A 22,814-nucleotide genomic window follows, 5' to 3' on the forward strand; every position below is an offset into this window, starting at 1 on the left:
TTCCCGGGGCTCCAGTCGTTCAAAGAATCAGCCGACATCGTTCACCACCCCCACCACTCGACAGCTTACGTCATTGTTTTGTTTTGTCTCCTTAGTACTTATCAACATTGAACACAATCTATATTTCACTTATCCTGTTTTTGTTTCCCTCTTCCCTTCCTTCTCTGCCCCACCCACCAGCCAGGGTGGAAGGGGTTTTACCTGTGTGCTCCCTGCTTTACCTCCTGCCACTACAGTACCTGACACAGCTGGAACTCAGTATTTGTTTAATAAATGAATCATATGGTCAGTTCACTTCAATGGGTGGGGGAAGGTACTATATAATAGATTGGAAAAACAAAGAGAACAGTCTTATAATTGTCTTTACTTCCTGATGTTAAAATGGCTACCTTATATTTTTTCATTACATTTACACACTAACCGTTTCATTTTAATTAACTCCTTCACTGAAACACAGCATTGTCAGCTCCATCAACAAAATAACACACTAGTTCTACATCTTGGCGTTTAACTTTGGGAAGGTATAATACCTCAAATTTCCTAGAGTTCTTCCAGTTTTCAAAAAAAAAAAAAAAAAAATTTTTTTTTTCAGATGAACCAGGGTAACACATTCAAGAACCGGCCCTGGGTAACTACCAAGAGCACGTCAGCCTTGTTCGCCTGGGCCTGCGGTGCCCCCTCCTCCCTTTCCCTCTTCCCCTGAGGGCGTCTGAAGGCTGAGCCTCTGGTAAGAGCAAGGATGGGACAGCCAAAGCCCCACTTCACAGGGCAGCACTCACTGCCAGTCTCTCCACGCCATTTCACCTGAGGAGATGGGCCCACTCCAACTGGTGACTCACCCCAGGCAGGCAGAGTGAGGCATTCTGGGGAGGATATATGTGAAGTGTGAATAAACAAACACACGTATAAACCAACCACTGCTCCTCCTTGAGAAATGCTGACAGAACATCACCTGGCAGGACTTTTTAACCTTTATTTTCAGTATTAGACCATATACATGCACCCAACCACCAGGGGTAAGAGTGACATTACTGACATGCCTGTCCTATTGGGGTGTTTCTCAACTTCCCCTACACCATAGCAGATGATCTAGGAAATTCATTGTTTGACATTCTGAAGGTGACCAGCCTGGGAGCTCCAGCCACCTTAGGCCCTGCCCAGCCAGCCCCAGAAGGCTGAGATCAGTAGCTTGAGGCAAACGACCAGAGAAGCTCTAGACAATGTCAAGCCTCTGGGTGATCTAACATTTTCTCTGGGGAGCACTCTGAGAGGGAGCTATGAGCTTACACCCGCCTCAAGCACATCACAGTCATCAGATAGGCTGAATCGCGTGAGTGATAGCTCTGGCCTTTTGGGTAAGTACAATCCAACACCGCTTTCTGTTCTATCATTCAGAGTAGGCGCCCCCTCCAGATTAACTATTTTAATCCCTTTAGTTTACTACAAAAACATTTTTTAAAACAAAAATGTAAATTCGAAGCAAATTACTCAAATATCAGATTAAAGTCTTTAGATACAAAAGTATAGTAAACCAAATGACACAAGTTTATTTTTATGCACATATCGAGATAAAAAATGCCTCATTTTCGAAAGCATGATTACTCTAGAAGATAAGGAAATATTTCTGAATATGATTTTATTTGAGTACATGTATATAGTACTGAAAATGCCACCTCAAAGTTTCTAAAGTACAAAGTTTTCTGCAGAGTACTGTACAGCAATAATGATAAGGTCTCTAGCTTAGCTCACCACCGTATACAAGACTGCAGCATGCTGGATAATACTGTGAATAAAAATATATGCAGGCTGATTGAAACCCTACTTCAAGATTAAAAGGTGGTTAAGTACCAATAAGCATAAGTAGAAACCAAATAGGTCAAGGAGCGTTGAGTACTTAATGAATTCATGTAGCATAAAATAACTGATGCAAATGCATCTGTCATTTTAAAATACAACTGTGAAGAATTATGATTTTACATTGTATTAACCTTGTTACTGGCTTAATAAACATAAAAATATTTATTGAAAAACAAAAATTCCAATGAAATTGGAAGTAAAATCACTTTTATTTTCATAAATAAAAAGATAATTCAGTATATTAACAACACTTTTAGCAGGATATGTACGCTGTCGTTATCTGGTTTAAACTAAGTATGCAATAGTTAACACAAATAGTTACATCTATGACATTCATGCAACTTCTTTACATTTATTTACTTCCCCAAATTTCGAACACGATTTCAAAGAATATTATATATAATGGGATATTTTAGCCACAAAGTGTCACCTTTGCTGAGTCAACAGAATATTTACTATCTGCTTAGCTTAAAGCTGCCAATTACTGAGTAAATGTAATACCAGTATTTACTGCACTTTACAGAAGCACTGAGCATATTACATGTTTTCATTCCATATATGGAAGTATGACCCATAAAAATGTCAATATGTGAAATTGACACATATTGTGTCAATAAATTTAGCCTAGTTACTAAATTTTCAAAAGTGAAAATTTAGTAACTAATAAGCACTAGTTTCTAAAATAAATAGATCTTACAGGCCAAGAGTAATAAGCTTACATCAAGTACGGTTTAAAGTTTTGTCAGTAAATGGCATAGAGCACAAAAATACAGGGAAATTAAAGTGTTTTTTCTATAAACAACAAAATAAATGTCTGTTCAGTTATTACTCCACTTATTCTGAAAACTGCAGCTTCAAATATTAAATGTTATATAGCAAGGAGTAATTAGCATTTCCATGTATTAAAAAAAAAAACCTCACTGATTCTATGTAGCTTTTTTTCCCATGAGTATAAACTATGATTTAAGTAATCATTTATTTGAACACAATATTCAGATAGGTATAATCTATTTTTCATAATGAAATGTTTATTCCTATCCCAATACTTGATGCAGATTTTACTTATTTCTCACAGAATTGCTGTGTGGATTCAAAGGTTTATCTATGTAAGTGCTCAGCACAGCGCCTGGCATAGAGTAAGCTCTCAACATTCCCTACTATTACTACTTCTATTATTTGAACCAATCTGTCATTTATAAGAGAAAAATTAGGTGATGCCTCAGGAGAATAATCAAAAGAAGATAAACCTACATGTGTGACTTTTTTTTTGTTAAAGTATTATGTATCCACTATTTCCCAGGTTTGTGTATATACTAAACTATTTCAAATATTACAAGGTATTTTTAAGATATACTGTACCTGTTTGCTAAGTTTCTGCTATGGCCTTTGGCCTAAAGCAACACAATTCTGACAGGATAAGTGTATTAGAAAACTATATAAAAACCATGTACACTGAAATCAGGTAACAAAGGCATTTTACTCTAACTTCTGTAACAAAGTAGTAGAGATTTACCAGTGTAATTCAGGACAACCAATCTTGTTTAGGCTTAAAAGTTCTTTCTTTTCATCATGCACTATTTGACTTCTGCAAAAACATTTTCACTCTGTCTTCTCACACAAACACTAAGAGCTGTTACCAAGTTCTAAGTCCCCTAAGTAAAAAATCCATTAGAAAAAAGTACTTTAAAAATTTTTGTAGGTTTGCTTACTGAGACTGAAACGAAGTACAGGGCTATCAGCGTAAGAGTAAGCTCTTAAATGGTCTCAACGTACCTATAAACACTGATTTGTGAGTAAATTATAGATTCTAACATATATAAGGGATTTGGTATGAAGATTTTTTGATCTTTAACTAAAAGTGATTTTTTTTTTCCCCAACCAGAAAAGGTAACTGACACAGAAGATAACAAGTCTGCTACAACTGACATAATGGAGAGGGGTAAAAAACCTTGTCTGTTAAAAACTGACTCCTGTCATTCTTCTGGTATCAAATAAGAGGAAGGAAAATAAACTTTTTTTTGTGAAGATAGAAAAACACACCTGAAACCACATGATTCTGGCCTATAGTATATTAACCTGAAACTTACTACTACCCAGAGTTCAGGAAGAAAAACCCAACCCCCAAATATGCCCTTTAGAAGTACAATAAAAATATTTCACAGGTTGTCCTGATTAAAAAGGAGTTTGGAAACAAAGCATGAAACACTTTCACTGTGTTAAAAATCAAGAACAAATAAACTGAAGGCAGATTCCCTCTGAATGTACTAAATTAATCTATAGGCTTCAGAGAAATCATTTCAAGAAAGATGAAGTTCCATGGTTTATCTTATCTGGAAGAAAATTCAAAGTGCACACTGTATCAATGTATTTTAGGAGATGTAGCACCCAGTGTCCTTTTGAGGTTTGATATCTGGTTCTTTCACAGGTTTCACCACTTCTTCTGGTTTGGGTTTAGCCTATGGAGAAAGAAAAATACAGTGTTAAGTACATAAACTAAGATCTGGAAAACAAACACTAGATCTATTCCACTTCAGACTAATATAAAGATGATATACTAAAATACACAGCACGGAGACTAACAAAGCTGTGCCAGAAGCTACATACAAACCAATTCAATTAAAGACATAACAGGAAAGCAACATTTCAGTGAAGATGAAAACCTGGATGGGTAGGCAAAAATCAAGCTAATGGTACTCTTACTCCTTCTGAGGAGGGAGAAACTAAGCCATCAACCTGTGCACATGGAAGCCTTAAGTTTGAAGATTACTTGCGACAGTAACAGGCTACTCTTAGGACATTATTTAAGAGGCTGAACAGGATGTAAAAACTTATTTTAAGGAATAATGGTTTTAGTATGGGTAGGAAATTATATTTAAAAAAAAAAAAACAATTTCAAGGAAGCAGCTATGGTTACAAAATAATTCCCATCCCTTTTTTCACAGACCCCTTCTCTTTTGGTAACCAAACCTCAAAATTTCCACTTAATCTACCATTTGGTTTAGTACACTAAGATGTACTTAGATATAAATGAATAGAAGCAGTCTAATTTTACCCCTGGATGATGTCACAGAATGTTGAAATTAGGTCAAATCTTCAAATACCATGCACTATGCTAAATCAGAAACAGCACTGCTATAGCAATATAAACATGGATGAGCCATCCTTTTTAGACCTGTCCTCCCACACTCTTCTTTTTTTTTTTTTTTTTTAAGGATTTTCTTATTTATTTATTTATTTATTTATTTTTGGCTGTGTTGGGTCTTCGGTTCGTGCGAGGGCTTTCTCCAGTTGCGGCAAGCGGGGGCCACTCTTCATCGCGGTGCGGGGACCGCTCTTCATCGCGGTGCGCGGGCCTTTCTCTATCGCGGCCCCTCCCGTCGCGGGGCACAGGCTCCAGACGCGCAGGCTCAGCAATTGTGGCTCACGGGCCCAGCTGCTCCGCGGCATGTGGGATCTTCCCAGACCAGGGCTCGAACCCGTGTCCCCTGCATTAGCAGGCAGATTCTCAACCACTGCGCCACCAGGGAAGCCCCACACTCTTCTTAAAGGAGGCTCTGACGAATTGTAAAAAGGCAAGATAATGTGTTGAAAACAACATCAGTCAACTATGTAAAAAATCAGAAGACAATTAGGGCCTAGAGGTTTACCTCTGAAAGAGTTCAGATTTTACACCAAGCACTCTAATTAGCTAATTTAACATGTAGACAAATATATGCATCTATTTAAATAGAGGACAATATCAAACTGTGAAGTCTGAATTCTCTTTTTAAATTTTTGTGAATGAATGGAAAAAACCCAATCTCGTACACTGTCATCCTTGGGTCTTTGGGTGAGATCAAAAGCAGCCAACGTTTCTGGTGTCCAGTGCACGCTTGTAGGAGGAAATTCGAAAGGTACAGGTTCTACGAGACCATAATTTGCTTTGAGTTCCAGTTGTGGGGCTTCTGTTGGAACTTTTTGAAAGTAACTGCAAAAAGCAATGGAAACAGCAATTCATTCAGTTATTTTGTTAACTATTTGAGTGTCTATTTATGTCCAAGACCCTGTGCAAGGAAATGGCAACTTAATGATGAATCACATAGAGAAGAATTTCCTGTCTCACGTAGTTTACAGATGAGTAGGTGACAAAGTCAAGAAACCCTGTCAACAACTGTGCAATGTAAATGAAGCTATGAGGGATGTAGAGTGCCGTGAGAACACAAAAGTGGGGCAATTAAAAGAGGGGCAGATTTGGGGGGTCAGGGATGCTTTCCAAAGGAAGTGGTAAAAGTTAAACTGGGCGTGTTCAAGGATGTGAAAGAGCGCAGCATGACCAGATGCAGAATATAAAGGAAAGAATGCAAGAGACAAAAAGCAGGGACAAAATTAATTCTACAACCTCCATAGGTACTGGCCTACAGTTTGAACAACACTGATTTAATAATGGAAAACTGCTTGACAGGCCTAGACAGAACTGACAGAAAATTAATTTACCTGCATTATACATGGCTGAAAACAGAATGAGATGAGTATGTCAAGAGAAGATATGTATATATAACACACAGAGAAGGAATGGCAGGGAAACAAGGGTAAGAGAAAGTTAGGACAGTAGACGTGGGCTATATGTTAATAATTCATGTTTGAATTTTAAAATTTGCTTTTATATGTTATCATCAGAAGCAGAATAAAAGTTAGGTCTAACACAAGTGAATCCTATCACCAATTTAAATAGAAAATTAACGCTCAACTTCAATGCAACTTGATATAAAATGTATGGGAATAGAGACTAACAAACTGCGATATTATTAAAACAATATTAATATTCAAACATTATAAATACGTTCGTCCCCCTGTATCTTTGGGGGATTGGTTCTGGGACCCCGGAAGATACCAAAATCCACAGATGCTTAAGTCCCTTACATAAAATGAAGTAGTATTTGCACATAACCTACGCACACCCTCCCGTAAACTTTAATAATCTCTAGGTTACTTATAATACCTAACAGAATGTAAATGCTATGTAAATAGTTGCTGGCCTGCAGCAAATTGAAGTTTTGCTTTTAAGGACTTTCTAGAATCCTCCCTCCCTGCCCCCCCATATACTTTCCATCTGCGGTTGGTTGAATCGCAGATGTGGAACCCACAGAATACAGAGGGCCAACTGCATATACTATACCGTTATTAATATTACTAAAATCATATTGAGCTGTACTCACATAAATCCATTTTCTCTCTGACATTTTTCAAGGGTGTTCTTCACAAGATTTCCAAGTTTCCTAAAGAACAAGTGTCCTGAAGGTTTGGCTGTTGGTCCAGGGCCTTTGGTTTCTCCATATTCTTTGCATAATGCTTCTGCCTTTGCATAAACTGCATGTGAAAGGGATATACAGTCATTTGATTATAATTAATTATTGATTATTTATACTAAAAAGGCTATTAATCAGAGATGCTCTTTAACTAGTGTAAGAGCACTACCAACAACAGTATAAGGGGTAGGCAGGTATTTTCTACAAGTTCTAGGTTTTCGAAGCACTTTTTTCTTTTCTCCAATTACTTCACTGATTCTCATTCCCTTTCATGAACTCCGCCAAAATCTCTTTTAACTGCCCATTCCCTTTATGATTAAACATTAGTCTTTAAAAGAGGAGTTAATATTCTGGCAGGAATACTTACATTTTTCTGCCTCTTGAAGAGACCTGATTGCTTCACCACATTTATCACTAGCCAACAAAGTCTGACCATGATAACAATAAGCCTGATAAAAGAAACAAATTTTTATTCATTCTCTCCTCAAATGATGCTTTCCACTATCATCGTTTTCTATATGCATCAGACAAAGAAATGCCTTTGTCCATTGTTTGAAGTATCAATGCAGTCCCTTACATCTCTTTACTTGAATAAGCTTCCCCCCATCTCTGTTGGTATATAAAGTGGAATTATGTCAAGCCTTGAGCCAAACTAGCCTTCTAACCATGGACTGAGAGCAAAAACTATTTGCTGAAACCTGTTTTTAAAATTAGGGCAGAGGGGATAAAGGAGGGAAATTAGTGTGCTAATGCAGAGGGAGAAGGAGGGAGGATTTGAGGTTAAGGACTAAACAGGTCTTAAGAAAAATGTTACCAGGCTGGAGTAGAACATGCTTATTCTTTAAATGTCTACCATCAATGCAGGGATTGCACATGGCCTTATGCAGTGTGTCTGAAAGCAGATTATAAGGTATAAGAAATCTTATTTATGATTCTTCACCAACCCAGGTGATACACTGTATGGGTAAGTCTTAAGATTAGCATTAGTAAATATCTTTCTCAGTGAACAGGATGAAACGAGAGAATTCTCATGAAGTTTGCAGAAGGTTCCAGCTTAAAAGTGGGTTTGAATCGAACGGTAATTCCATTGCTATAACCCAGCTCTACATCATCTCCTTCCACTCGCTTTACTCCACAATGGCTGCACTGACCATCAGGGAACATTTATTGAGAGCTGTCCATTATCTGTAAAATGCTAACGAAGAGTCAGGCGAGATGACAGAACTGGTGCTCAAGGGGCTGGAGAGACAGTAAGTTACATTGTTTCTGGGCTAAAAATACTTACATAAGCTGTGTAGAAACACATTTTCAAGTGAAGATATTTTCTCCATTTAGCAGAGTATGCAGGCTCCAAACTGGATAAAGCATGATCTAAAGTTACATTTTAAAAAGCAAAATATAATTTCACCCTGATTCACTAGGAGACTTATAGCTTATGTGTTCAGATGCTAAAAGCAGCATGCCATTCAAGTCTAAAACTCAAGCATTTACACTTGAAAAACCTTGCTTTATTTAAAGTGATTTTATTTATTCATTTATTTATTTTGATTTGATGGTTAATGCAATTTAAGTTTGAGATAATGATAAAAATAGAAATGACTAAGAACTTCAAATTAAATATGAATAGTATTATAGTATCTCTTTCCAACCTTTTTTCATAATACAGCAATGCCAAGAGTAGTCTAGTCACCCAAGTCAGAAGCAAGGATACTCTCCTAACCCTCACTCACCACCCCATCCCTGCATCTTGTATCAAACACACATGGCTCATATATCCTGCCGAACACCTTTCGAATGTATTTCTTCCTCTCCATTTCCTACTCTGCTGTCTTTCTGAAAACCTTCATCATCTCTTCCACAGTACTTAGGAAGAAATGATTATAGTCTAAGTAGAGTCGGCCTACTACTCCTTCACTAGTAAGCTCATTTCTCATCTTGCAATGATAGGGACCTTTCTTAAATTCAAGTCCAGTCAAGTCAGATTGACTTTATTTTACCTTTTAAGGGGTCCCAAATACCTACCGAATGAAGGTCAAACTTCTTAGATAGGCTTACAGACCAACTCATAGCCTCACATATGCATACTTTCGTAACCTTTGCTCCTACCTCTCATGTTTCAGCTAAAACATGTCTCACAGTCCCAGAATGTGCTAAGTTCTTTCTAATCTCTGTACATACTACAGAATGTTCTACTCTTCCCATACGCTAAAGCATCCCAGCAAACCTAGAATTTCTATTTATATTTCCAAACAAGGCTAAACAACCACCTTCCTCTAGAAAGCCTTCTCTAGCATGCCCAGATCCTTTAGGTTTTTATTTCACCCCTGTAACCACACCTTATTTCATGCTATAATAATGTGGTTACATGTTTGTCTCCTTCCCTAGACTGTGAATCCATATACCCAGCAACTAAAAGAGTAACCATCTCATAAACAGAAACATATGCATGTTTCCTAAATAAGTGACTGAAAAGAATAATATGTTAAGGAGAAGAACTGAGTGCTAGTCCCAGCCTCCCACCTGCTAGCAGTTAAATTACAGATTAGTTATGTTAATTCTCTGGATTTCAGTTTCTTGTCTAAATAAGGATAGTAACTACAAGGTTGTTATAAAGACCAAAAACATTTCAGAAGAAAAACAGCTGTTTAATTATTAGATGTAACTGGTTAAAAAGGATAGCATCGTCCTTTTCACTAGAAGTTATGGAGCATATTAACGGTGAACAGCTCTAATTCTTTTATTTTCTTTTAAACAAGATTAATAAAATAATGCAGCTATTACTACAGCTTTGCAAAAGATGAAACAATCTGAGAGTCCTTCTGCTTTGCTTGTTCCCTACTAAGCCAAGGGCTTAATGTGAAAATCTAAAGACTTAAAATAGAACTTACCAGCTTTTTGATAGAAATTGGCTGTTTCATATGCCAGGGCAGCAATTAGTCCAGGAGCATGTTTCAGTTCAATTGCTCGAGCAATTGTTACTATAACCAAAACACAATGAAGTGAATGTATAATTAAGCTCACTTGCATTTACCTTAAGTTCAATTATAATAGCAAAAGACAGTCTGTTATCTATTTGGGATTTTAATGCAGTTTGTTAAAATTTTAATGTGAAAAGCTACAGAAAGTGCAAACATAAACAAGCAGAAAACACTGAGCTTGTTGTTGATACCACTTCCTTAAATAAATCACTAGCCGATTACTAATCACAGAAAACCCCTACTACAAAATCGCATGATGTAAGAGGAAACAAATACTTTCAGGGCACTGGAGTCTGAAATAAAGAAAAACAAAAGCCAACGAAGTTTCTTTATTGTTTTCACATAAGTCTTCATTTATTTCCTGCCACTGAAAGGCAAAGATTTCAAGGTAAGCCAAACAGTGGAAGCAGAAAAGAAATGAGCAAGGTAGAATGGGGGGAAAGATGAGTTATAGACTTAATTTTATGTTGCCAGAAATGGCATGAAATCAAAATCCTCTTAAAAAGAATTATTAAACTGTAAGGCCTTTTCCAGCTAATGAAAAATGAAGGCAAATGCTAAAGGTAAAAATCAATTTTTAAAATTCCTCACTATAAATTTCTCAAATCCTGAAACTCAATTCCAGCTAATTCTGATTTTTAAAAAAAGAACTAAATGCCAATATAAACTTTCTTTAAAAAAATCTTACAATATTTAAGATACCTTCTTGAGCTTCAGCTTGACATTGGATAATGTAAGCTTCTACGAGTCGTGCCTCTAAATCCCTCCCCTTTTCTGCAGGTGTAATTAATTTTGGGATATGACTATCCTGAGAAAGAAAAACAAACAAAAAAACAAAGAAGCCAAGTTTTATTTTAACTCAGCTGTTAGAAAGAAAACTGAAGTTGTGAGATATTCAATTTGGGGATTTATCAGAAATTTAGGGTACAAACAAAGATTGTGTAAAACGGAGCGATGTTAAGCTTACAGAGGATAAAATTTCCTGTACACTAAAACTTTTAAAGCTTTTTATAAATTTTTGTAAAATAAGAAACTCAAGAGCATAATTTGGGTCATAATAAATTGCTTAGATATGCAAGTCATATTCTCAACTTAGAAAATGTTTAACTGAAACGGAAACCAAATTTCCCTTTTGCATGACAGCCGGAAGCGTTCATTCACATTAATAATAGTAAATATAAAGAAGACTACAGTTCTGTAGCTCACTCAGGATCACAGCTTTTTCATCACTGTAAAACTACCTTACCACGAGAAAATGCAACACTGGCCTCCAGTAGCCTTCAGTAAATAGCAGTTTAATTAGAATGGGGTGGGGGTAATTCTGGTTGGAAAATACGTTAGTCTTTCCCCTAATTCCCATCACATCTCCAGGCAATTTAATATAATTAGTGTGTACTGATTGCCCCGCTGGCATTTTCACTGAAATACAGAGAATATACTCAGAAAATTTGGTTTTGCAGAATCATGATTGCTCCTGGCAACTGCTGCAGACAGCAAAGAGAAATGCTCAGAACTATCAATTTTTGGGCTTTGTTTTCTCTCATCTTTTCAGAAGAGACCGCAAAATAAGCAGTGAAGTACCACTTGCATCGTCTAACTGTAATATTCACTGATGATTTTCTGAAGTGGAAACACTTAATATTCTGTAATTGGCTGCACTCACCAACAAAGTACTTAACATAAGGAAAACAGAACACACACTAGTTCTTTCTACATGATGAAATAATTCCTTCACCCCACCCTGCAAAGAATGAAATAAAAATTATTCAAGAATTAAAGCATTAAGAATATATTTTATTATTATTATTTTACCTTTAAATGTTTAAAAATCCCAGCTGCAATTTTTAAGCTTCGATGGACTTCTTTTGCTTCATCCTCTGTTATGCTGAAAGATAGTGGTTACATTAGTTACAGGATGAATCCTGTTTCTGGTATTAAAACCAACAACTAATACATTCTCATAAAACCACAGAAGCTAGTCATTTGTGTTTTTCACTACGTTTTCTTCCTTTTGACACTTAAAAAACTAACAAATGCACATGAAAAATATCCAAAAAGAAGATACTACAAGTGAAAAAGAGAGCTCCTGTTTAGGGGTCTGGACAAAGGCTTCTTGTTTTTCCTCCCAGATAATCTTCTGTGCATAAACAAGCATAAAAATCAATATACATTTAATGCATGCACATACTTAAAAAACGCATACATACACAATATTCACCACTCTGCTCTTGTTTTCATCACCTAAATTACTTCAGAGACAATTTTACATCAGCACATACAATTCAACTCCATTCTTAAATGGCTGCATATTATTCCCATGTTCAGGTGCATCACAGTTGGTAGTTGCCAGTTTCATACTGCTAATATCCAGTTGTACTATTATAAAAACTGTGTCTCATTTTATTTCACAGTTCCTTAATCCTTCAAAACATCTTTCACATACTTATAAGGCTTTGTATTTTTCTGTGAATTGCCTGTTTATGTCCTTTGTTTATTTTCGATTGATTTGTTGATCTTTTCCCTGTTGATTTGTAAAAGCATTATAAAAACAGTTTGTCATATGCACTGCAATTTTTTTGACCAATCTGTCATTTGTTTTCTAACTTTGTTTATGGTACTTTATGTGGTCAAACAGTCAACCCTTTTCTTGGTTTGGGGTTTTATTCAGGAAGACCACCCCCATGACAAGATTAAAAATTTTTTCCCTTTTAACAGTGGGCTCCATAATTCTGATACTTAAAATATTAACATTATGAGGCAACCTTAAATTTATTAGAAGTGATACTTTTTATCAGTAGCCTAGACTTTTTAATAATGAAGCTCCATATGTTTGAAAAATAATACATATGCACATAACCCTCCCCTTTTAACTTACTTTTCTTTTCCAGCCAGTCTTGAAGCATATTTGGTATACCATAAAGCTACATTAAATCCCATGGAAATTAATTCAAAAACAGCATCCTGCTGGGCACTAGAATTATAAACATGATCATTAAGTACTGTCAATGACTGAGACATCTGTATATGAAGCCTGCTATACAACTTACACAAAATCATAAAGAACTAAATGCTAACTGAAAAAATGAAGAGTCCTTGTGTTTAATATAGGTTGGGAGATAAGACACAAGCACACACACACACACACACACACAATTAACACTGAATGACTAAACATAATGGTCCACGATGTACTTCATAATAGTAAACATGAGAACAGCAGTTCCCAAAGGTTACTGTACGTTGAATAGTTTTAAAAATACAGATTACTGGAACTTATCCCAGAAAGAAAGTCTGGGAAGTGCCCAGAATCTGCATTTTTAACAAGTATCCAGTTGATTCTGGAGCATGCAATTCTTACACCACATTTTAAGAAAATGGACATCAGAGGAGAGATCATTTCAGGCAAGAATGGTTAAAGAAGGCTTAATGGTATAAATAGAGTTTGAATTGTGCCTTGAAAGATGGCTAGAAGGGAAGCAGAAGGACATCCCTGATGAGGGAATGATGCTGTTAACGCACAAGAAATGATAAAGATTTTTCTGGTGGCAGTAACCCAACTAGCCTGATTGAAGTTGCCAGTTCATAAAGAGAAATGCAGGAGCAGGAGAGCAAAAAGCCAAGCTGATGTGAAAACTGTAGAAGATTCTGAATGCCAAGCCAATTAGTATACTACAAAGAAAAAGGTCTCAAAAATAAGTGTATTTTATATCTTATTTGTCTCCTTCAGATTCTATAACTAAACATGACATAAAGATGGCAAAAAGCTCACAAAGCAAATAAGATAATATTTTTATTCACTGCTGTTCTGATGAGACCCTGAAAATACTTTATACACATTATCTCACTTATCTCAAACGATGAAGTAAAAAACCTGAAGTAATACCCTTATTACACATATAATACTAATAAAGATACAGAAAAATTACCCAAAGGGAAGAAACTAGAATCATGATTCTGCTTTGTATTTTTTATTTAATTGCTGCCTCCATCTTAGAAGGAATAGAGACATGGAAACTTTTTAGATTAAAAAAAAAAGATTTGTTACAAAACATGTAATTCAAAAATACCTTATAAACTATCCTGTTTAATATACATTATAACATACAAAAATATGACAATTATGAACAAACTTCTTAAACAGTTTACCATGCCAAAAAAATTTAATGTATAGTTTAATGGCTTATTCTTTTCAGCACTGGGAACTTTCCAATGAGTTACATCTACTAATCACACCTAGTAATTCTAGTAATGGTGATCTAAGAGGCATATCTAATTTACAACTTTACCTTTAAATAATAAGAGAGTGTTGCTAATTTTTATGGAGTCTCATGAATAGCTCTCTCCTGTTTACCCTTCGTTTATTTCAATCTGCCTTGCTCCCAAACACTCCATTTCTATTGTACCACATCTAGGTAGTAGTTAAGAGCGTATACAGTTGAAAAAACATTTTTCAGAACAGATATGCTCACAGCACACTTTTCATTGAGTAAGTAGCAATCAAGGATTAAATAACTTAAAAATCTCAGATGTACTGAATACTCAACATTATAACTTAAGGCCTTTATCGCATAATTCTTCACTGTCTCATAAAACTATGCTGAGAAATGCTGTCACAAGGAATGAAAATTTAGCATGGTGGGGAAAAGTGCCAAATTTATGTAATACAAAACACTTTAGAATCTACCAAAGTGTTGTAATGTAACAATGGTAGAGGTTTGATTCTTTAAAAAAGGTTTTTAAGGAAAATATTCCTTAATTTTAGATGAAGTACAAAGGGGTACATAAAGAAAAACAGAAAATGAGGACTTACTTGGAAAACCTTGGTATCCCAGAATATTAAAATTTGGAAAGGACCCACAGTCCGCAACTTCCTACCCAATTTATGAATTCTATTACATACAATATTCCCACGGAAGGAAGGAAGGAAACTAACATTTATTGAATGTCTATTAATGCCTGGCATTATATCAGTCCCTTAATACAAAATTTCCTATTTTGTTCCTCACAAAAGCCCTATACCTGTAACCCCAGCATACAGTTGAGGAAGCAGATGTTCACACAGGAGAAGCTCTGAGGCTGATCTACGTGTGTATGAATCCAAAGTCCACACTCCTTCCACTGTAATGCCTGCCCTGGTTGTTTGGCAATCCCCATTTCCTTCCCTTCTGATTTTATAAAATGGTTAATTCTAAAGCAAATTGAGATAAAGATATATGACTATTTAAACAACCCAATGATGTTTAAAAAAAAAAAGTAGTTAAAAATTTAGCACCATTATGATCGGTTTCCTGTTGTAATTAGATCTAACTAGTTTCAAGTGAACGATGAGAAAGTTCGGAGGAGAAGTTTTTAAAAAGAGCAGAAACAGTAAAATTAGGAAGAAAACAAATACAGTACTGTCAGTCAGAAGAGTATGGAGCTGGGGTGGAACTGGGGAGAAAGAGAGAAAGAAGGAGATTGACCAGAGACATCTGAACTATCCATCAGAAAAGGAAAGTAGCGGAGAAAGCAAAATTCTGATCTGCTTGGACGGAGGCAAAGACCAAAATCTAGGTTTGGGTTTCAAATTCCCAAACCATTCTTTGTGTGTTATTAAATGTCAAGGCTGCTCAATCTAGTTAACATTTATATTGATTATCTCAAAAATGATTTGGTCCAGGAGAAACAAATTCTGTTTGTACTTAATAGACTGCATTAGGAGTTTAGGTCAAAAGTTTTACATTAATTTCCTGATAAGGCAAAATGCTGATCAGACTTACGTTTTAGTTCTTCCACACAGAGGCTATGAGTTAATCACTAGCTCAACAGTTACAAAAATGGCTTGAATTTAGTACTGTTGGTGCTGCTTACCTTGGAACCTGTCCCTGTAATGTATCAGTCCACTTGAAATTTTGAATATATCGTAACTTGCTTTCTTGGGTAGATTCATCCAATGAGTTAATGAAACCTATAAAAAGGTAGAAAACATTTTCAGTTTTACAGGAAATATCACGTGTCTGTTTAGAACATTTTTCAGATAATGACTTTTTCAGATACCTGAATGAAACTCCCAGCCCCTCTATCCCCTTCTCCTAAGGTAACATAATATGAAATATGCACACATTTAATTTTCAAAATGTTAGAAAGACCACATACCACCTTTACATTCTCACATTTCTGATACTCAAGCATACTGAAGAATATAACCTAGAAGACTAAACTATTCAAATTTGAAAAGTCTAAGAATCAAATATGAACTTCTACATAGTTGACTTTTAAAAACTTAAATTGATTTAAATAACTAACCTTGTAAAAGTGAAAAATATGAATCTGCTGCATTCTTCATCATTTGTGGATTACAGTTCAAATCAGTGAACAATTCAAGCAGTCGTGCTCTAGATGATCTCAAGTCACTTAAATGAGACAGAAAGAGATAGCAATGTTAAGTAAGCTGTATTACAATGAATTTATGTAAAAGTGGCTTAAAAGTTTCAACTGTAAAAGCTTAAACACACACACACACACACACACCCCGCCTCCTCTAAGATATTACTAAGTATACAGGAATGAATTTAATTAGGACTAACACGAGGTAAGTGAAATTTCTAGTAACAATTGTTTTAGAAGTTGTACTAAAATAAACTCAGTCCAACTAAAGGAGTAAATCATGAATACAATTATATAATAAAAATACACAGCAAGTTTTAATTTTAAAAAAATCAAACTAACACAAGCTTTTAAGACAGGAGGAAAGAATTAAGAAAGAGTAAACTAATCTGACCAGTTCACAATAGAAGTTTTTTGAAAAATGGAAATTTAACATTTATATATAATTTTAGTATTCCCTTAAAATTTCAAAATTTGACATTATGTCAAAATGTACTTAAGTACAAAACCATATTTCAAAATTTCATTCTATAATACAACACACACACAAACATGCAAAAACACATGGCCACTAGTCATTTTAAAACTGCTCCCTCATCTCCATTCTCCTTTGCTTCTCTGCAGCAATAAATGTTGCAGACATTTATTGTTTCTTTCTCGAAATTCTTTTCTCCCTTGATTCCAATAACGCCAAATTTTCCAGATTCTCCTCTTATCTCTAAAAGTTCCTTCTCTATTTTCTTCCATGTCCCCTTCATATTCCCACCTCCAGCAATGTTCAGTCTTTGGCTTTCTGCTCTTCTCTCTTCTGAGGTCTCATCTACGAGTATAACTTTACATCTAATCCTAGATTTACATTATCAGCTCTAACTTGGTCCTGTTCCAGTTACACCTCTTCTTTCAGAAGACAACTTGCTTAGCGAGGGATCCAGAAATCATATTACATGGACCATGACTGAAGACAATTGGGTGTAAATGACTAAAGACTAAATTTAAATTGTAAGCACCAAGACAGACAGTAGGGACTGTATACCCAGAACTTAGTGTCTGGGATAAAGCATATACTCAAATTTCTTTGTCGAGTGAAGTAATACTAACATTTCAAATATTTTAAGATTTAGAAGGACTGACTGTAAGTAGCAGTGGTGTTTAGATAGGAGCACAAACTTAAACCAGGTTTAAGATGGAATGTTTATTCATTGGTACCAGCTCTAAGGAGGGTGATTCCAAGAAAGTATATAGCAACAATTATATACAGCTGACCAAAAATGGGATGGGCTACCTTATGAATCTGTCATTGTTGAGTTATTTAATTAAAAGCTGGGAGGGAGTAATTCCTGGACTCGGAAAAAAATTTGAATTCTTTTTTATTTTTCCTTTTGGCCATGCCACGCAACATGTGGGATCTTAGTTCCCCAACCAGGGATCAAACCTGCGCCCCCTGCATTGGAAGCGCAGAGTCTTAACCACTGGACCGCTAGGGAAGTCCCCAGAATTTGAATCCTTAAGGCCTATTCTAGACTCGAATACTCTGCTAGCTATTTCCAAGTAGGCATTCAATCATCACCTGCAAACCAACTTGTGCAAAATTACACTCATATTAAAATGACAGAATTCGAGAAAAGTGTACCTTAGAAGTATCTAATTTAGGTTAGTAATTTTACAGATGAGTAATTAGACCCAAAGGAGTTAAGAGACTTGCCCAATGCTACAGTTAAAACAGTTAAGCTGGGACCAATGTCTAGGATTAGGGGTTGGCAAACTACAACCTGTAACTTGTTTTTATACAGCCCACAGCTTAATTTTGCAAAAATGAACAAAGAAGAATATTCAATAGTGACTGTGTGTAGCCCACAAAGCCTAAAATATTTACTATTTAGCCCTTTACAGAAAAAGTTTGCTGACCCCTGGTCTAGATCAACCTTTTGCTCCAATTACTTCTTTTCACAAAAAGTAGCAATTCTCTTGATTTTCCTTTACTGGTACCACCAATGTCTTGATCATCTAGGTTCTGTATCTCATAGACTAAATGAATCCTTTTCAACTTTCCAGAGCAAATCAGACATCTGGCCAGTTGATGCCTCCTTCGAAATATCTCTTGCATCTATCTCTTTTGTTCCAGTTAAACTGCTCTACTCATACTCCCTAGAACAAAGGTTTATCTAACAGAAATGACTTTCTCCTCTCCCTTCTTACTATCTAAGTCAGGGATCAGCAAAGGGCCTGAAGATATTCTAGGCCTTGTGGGTCATAAAGTCTCCCCTGGGAATACTCAATCTTACTGTATAGAGGAAAGGCAGCCATAGACAATATGTAAATAAGTGTGTGGGGGGGAGGCTATGTTCTAATAAAAACTTACTTATGAAAACAATCATTGGGCCAATCTGCAGGACACAGTCTGGCAACCCCTGATCTAAGCCATACAATTCATTTAAACCCCAGCTCAAGTCCTCTCTCCTACTGAACACTCTGAAGGCTATTTCAGGTCATAGGGACCTCTCCCTGCTCAGAACTCAATTAATTTACTATCTGGCCAATGAACAATATCCATATAAGACTTTGTGGAGTCTCTTGTACTGTTGTAACATATAGCTTAACTCTTTAATTGTGACTGTTTAGCCTCTCTGGGACTCACTCACCTATACTTGAGGACCCAGTTTAAATAATCTATGATTTAACTTTTCACATGTCATTTATAAGTTTATAAGGAATCTAAGGTTAGGGACAGTGTGTTACATACTTCTGCATTGTGCATGACCCTAAAAAAGTACCTTGTATCCATGGGTGGCTCAATCAATACCTGTGGAGACTGACAAACTTACCTGCAAATTTTTGAAGCAGCAGGGCCAGTGACCATGCCATAATAGTTAAAAGGGACAGGAGCTGTGGCTTTTAATGGGTTCCTATGAAACCAATGTGTCATTCTCTCCAGGTGTTTCCTATTGACAAAAAACAAATGTATAAAAATTAAAGATAAAACATTTAATAAGCAATGTAAATCATATTAAAATACTTTTTTAAAGTAAAAGTTGAAAATTACTATAGGATATATACATTTTAACATAAAACATATATAAAACAGACATATACATAAATAAAATGCTTCACTGCCATACATCAATCTTGTTTTAACTGTCTGTTTATAGCAGCCTATGTTTAGATCAGGCCTATAAAAAAACAGCATTTGTAAATGTGCTCACAGTAACTGCAATGTTGAATATATTGGAGCAGTAATGTTTAAACTTTAATGTGTATAAAAATCACGTCGGGGCAGGAGGTGGGGGGCTCTTGTTAAAATGCAGGTTCTAATTCAACAGTCTGGGGTAGGACCTGAGATGCTGAGGCTGCTGGTCCCCAAACTACACTTCTGAGGAGCAGAGTACTTGACTTTGGTTGGACAGCTGCAAATGAGAAGGGCACAGGACCAGAGGAACGTGATTCCGAAAGAGGTTCAAATGTGACCCGTATTTAGACTGCTAAGATTACTTGATAGAAATAGGTTTTAAATTAACTGTACCTCCCACATGATATTGCTGATGCCAACTGATTGGCTGTAGCATGTGTTCTATAATAAATATACTTTCCCCAGAATAGCTAATAAGAATCAAAATTTTCATGATAAAAAACCCCACATGATACTTGATCAATAATATCTATCCTTAAAATAGTAAAAAATGGCTGAATTATGAACATATTTAGCATGTGTAACTGAAGAAACCTCAGGTAGAGTTGGAGATGGGACAGGCCTGTAGGGGGAGCTCTCAGGTCCCGCTAGGAAACCTCAGTTAACAGGAGAGAAGTAAACCTACATCTCTGACAGGAAGGTACCTCTAGGCTACTATCAGAAGGAAGAAGAAAACTTCTCTCCATCCATGGCAGCTCAGCCAGTCTGACTGTAGCAGGCCAACCAATGAGAAGCCTCCATACTCTGGACTCCCAGGTTCCTCCAATGGACTCTTTGGTTATTACAGCCCCTCCCAACTCTCCTCTTTTCCCTATAAAAGCATGTTCCCCTTGCTTGTTCTCTGTATTTGCTTATGGTCACCCATCTTTGCATATCGCTGATTGTGATTTCTCTGCTAGTCCCTAATAAACTCAGTTTTGTTGGTTAAAAAAATATATATATATATCTATCCTTAGAACATACTTGTGGTTGACAAGGGGAAGGGCAGGTAGGGGAGGGAAGGACCGGGAGTTTGGGATTAGCAGATGCAAACTAGTATATACAGGATGGATAAACAACAGGATCCTACTGTATAGCACAGGGAACTATATTCAATATCCTGGGACAAACCATAATGAAAAAGAATATGAAAAAGAATGTATATATGCATAACTGAGTCACTTTGCTGTACAGGAGAAATTAACACATTGGAAATCAACTATACTTCAATAAATTAAAAAAAAATGTCTATCCTTAAAAACCAAAACATTTAAAAAACTACCTAAGTGAAATGCCAACTTAAAAAAATTAAGTTCCCCACCTTTCAGGTTAAAAAAGAAAAAAAAAAGGAGTGTGTCCCCTGCTTAAAAAGTCCTTGGGAAGATAGTGAAGATAATACAGGAAGGTGTAGTTGAAGACTTAAATATGGCAATTAGATTTCGGGAAGTGGGAGACAAAATCGGTTAAGATTTAATTAATTTGAAAGCATTATATACAATGTTGTCCATGGATTTTTCTTATCGGGAAAAAAACGTGGGCTGCACAGTGTAAAAAATATCTACTTTATGCTCCTCCCTTACCATATTTATTCATGGCAAAACCGGCTTTGGAGAGCACCAGCTATTTAAGGATGAGGAAACGCACTGTGCATTCAATGAAAAATTGAGCAAGTTCATTTGAGTAACTCAAAACATTTAACAAGTCCTTCAAAAATATATAACCTTCTAAACATCATCCACGTAAATCTCCTTTATAACCTAAGTAAACTAATACTGCATCTCTGTGCATATAAACCAAGCCTCCCAGAGATAACGGCACACGATACACTTGACTGTGTCAACAAATTTTCCACAAATACTCTTTTAAGACGGCCTCCCACGTCCTGGATGAAAATGTCTTAAGTTCTGTATATCTTTACCTCAGGAACGAAGAGGGTAAGTACCGTGTTCTCTACCCCTGCCCAATCTGTCCGGTCAGAGACCCGCACTCCAGTTTTCAAGAATTCGAAGGGCGGGGTAGAAGGACGACACACCCACCTGCAGGTGCAAGGAAGGGTGCCTTTGAAGCCACCAGCACAACAGTCGGATCGAGGCTGCCACCTAACCCGCTGCCACAGTTAGAGTCCGATTACCGGCAAAGGTTCCCCACGCCGGAGACCCTGGGTCCCGCAGCAAACCTACCGCCCCCGAGCTCCCAACCTCCACTTCCTGTTTACCACCCAGCCTCTTCCTCCCGGGCCCCGTCCAGTTTAACGCGGTTAAGACCTTGCGCAGGCGCACACCTTAGCGTGCCCCTCCTGAACAGGCATTTTCGTGGAAAGCCGATACTATCTACCCGGGAGAGGCGGGCAGAAGGTGCCTAAACAAACCCCTATGTAGCTATAAGACCCTCCCCCCCCCCGCCCCCCGACTGCTAGTGGAGACGCGGGCAAGGCGATTCGGTGAATCTAGCTGTCAATACCATTGATTCGTGGGGCTAATGTGAATTTCTTTCTCTCGTTTGTTTCAAGGCACTTTTTACACAGGTTCCATAGACTCCCGGATAGTGGTCCCCAAAAGTCTCCTTCTAGTGCCTTGAAACACTTGAAGGAGACTTTTGGGGACCACTATCCGGGAGTCTATGGAACCTGTGTAAAAACCTTGACCCTATTGCTTGGAACTCCGGGGAGACGACAGGGGTAGGGATAGTACTGGGAAACTCCCATCCTCATGACATACTTACTGGATTTCTCGATGTCTGTACAGCACTCCTCCAGAGGGAAGAAAGGCAGTGTCCGAATCCGCAAACGAGAAAGGGAGGGAGTCGCAGAGCCCGGATTACCGAACTAGAGCGACGGAAACCAGGCCTGCGGGAGCCGATCACGTGGTCAGGGCGGCCATGACAGCTACCGAGGCGGCAGTGCGCGCCGCTCGGGGGTTGAGGCTGCCGCGTTGTCGCAGCCCCCTTAAAACACTCCGTTCCTCAGCCCTTTCTTAGATATTCCTCCACAGTCTTTCCTCTTGCGCTGCGGTCTCCTCCAGAGACAAAGAGCAGAGCTGGCCGGGCCTCCCACGCCGAGGAAGAATGCCGCGATAACAATGGCGGCCGCTCGGTGGAGCGGGGCGGCCTCAACCTAACGCGAGGCGGGGCCTCGGGGGCGGAGCCTCGGCGGGGCGGCCGCTTCAG

The 22,814-nt window shown here is 37.2% G+C and overlaps 1 protein-coding gene across 3 annotated transcripts; it reads right to left on the bottom strand.

Annotated features, from left to right (window-relative positions):
* Window positions 1-2,047: 2,047 nt before the first annotated feature.
* Window positions 2,048-22,742, bottom strand: BROX (BRO1 domain and CAAX motif containing). 3 transcript variants are annotated; one of them, XM_057544902.1, is made up of 14 exons: window positions 22,371-22,742; window positions 21,568-21,685; window positions 19,309-19,425; window positions 16,406-16,512; window positions 15,971-16,067; window positions 12,996-13,091; window positions 11,933-12,005; window positions 10,823-10,928; window positions 10,031-10,120; window positions 8,428-8,513; window positions 7,510-7,591; window positions 7,053-7,203; window positions 5,665-5,824; window positions 2,048-4,313 (listed from the first exon to the last, which is right to left on the bottom strand). In XM_057544902.1, the coding sequence occupies exons 3-14, from the start codon at window positions 19,407-19,409 to the stop codon at window positions 4,227-4,229; spliced, it is 1,236 nt and encodes a 411-aa protein (XP_057400885.1). In that variant the 5' UTR covers window positions 19,410-19,425; window positions 21,568-21,685; window positions 22,371-22,742; the 3' UTR covers window positions 2,048-4,226. The 3 variants fall into 3 exon arrangements, with proteins under 3 accessions (XP_057400885.1, XP_057400880.1, XP_057400894.1); XM_057544897.1 differs by lacking the exon at window positions 21,568-21,685; XM_057544911.1 differs by lacking the exons at window positions 21,568-21,685; window positions 22,371-22,742 and adding an exon at window positions 21,686-21,849.
* Between the last annotated feature and the right edge of the window lie 72 nt (window positions 22,743-22,814).

The sequence above is a fragment of the Balaenoptera acutorostrata genome, chromosome 1, assembly GCF_949987535.1.
Source record: "Balaenoptera acutorostrata chromosome 1, mBalAcu1.1, whole genome shotgun sequence".
Classification (NCBI taxonomy): Eukaryota; Metazoa; Chordata; class Mammalia; order Artiodactyla; family Balaenopteridae; genus Balaenoptera; species Balaenoptera acutorostrata.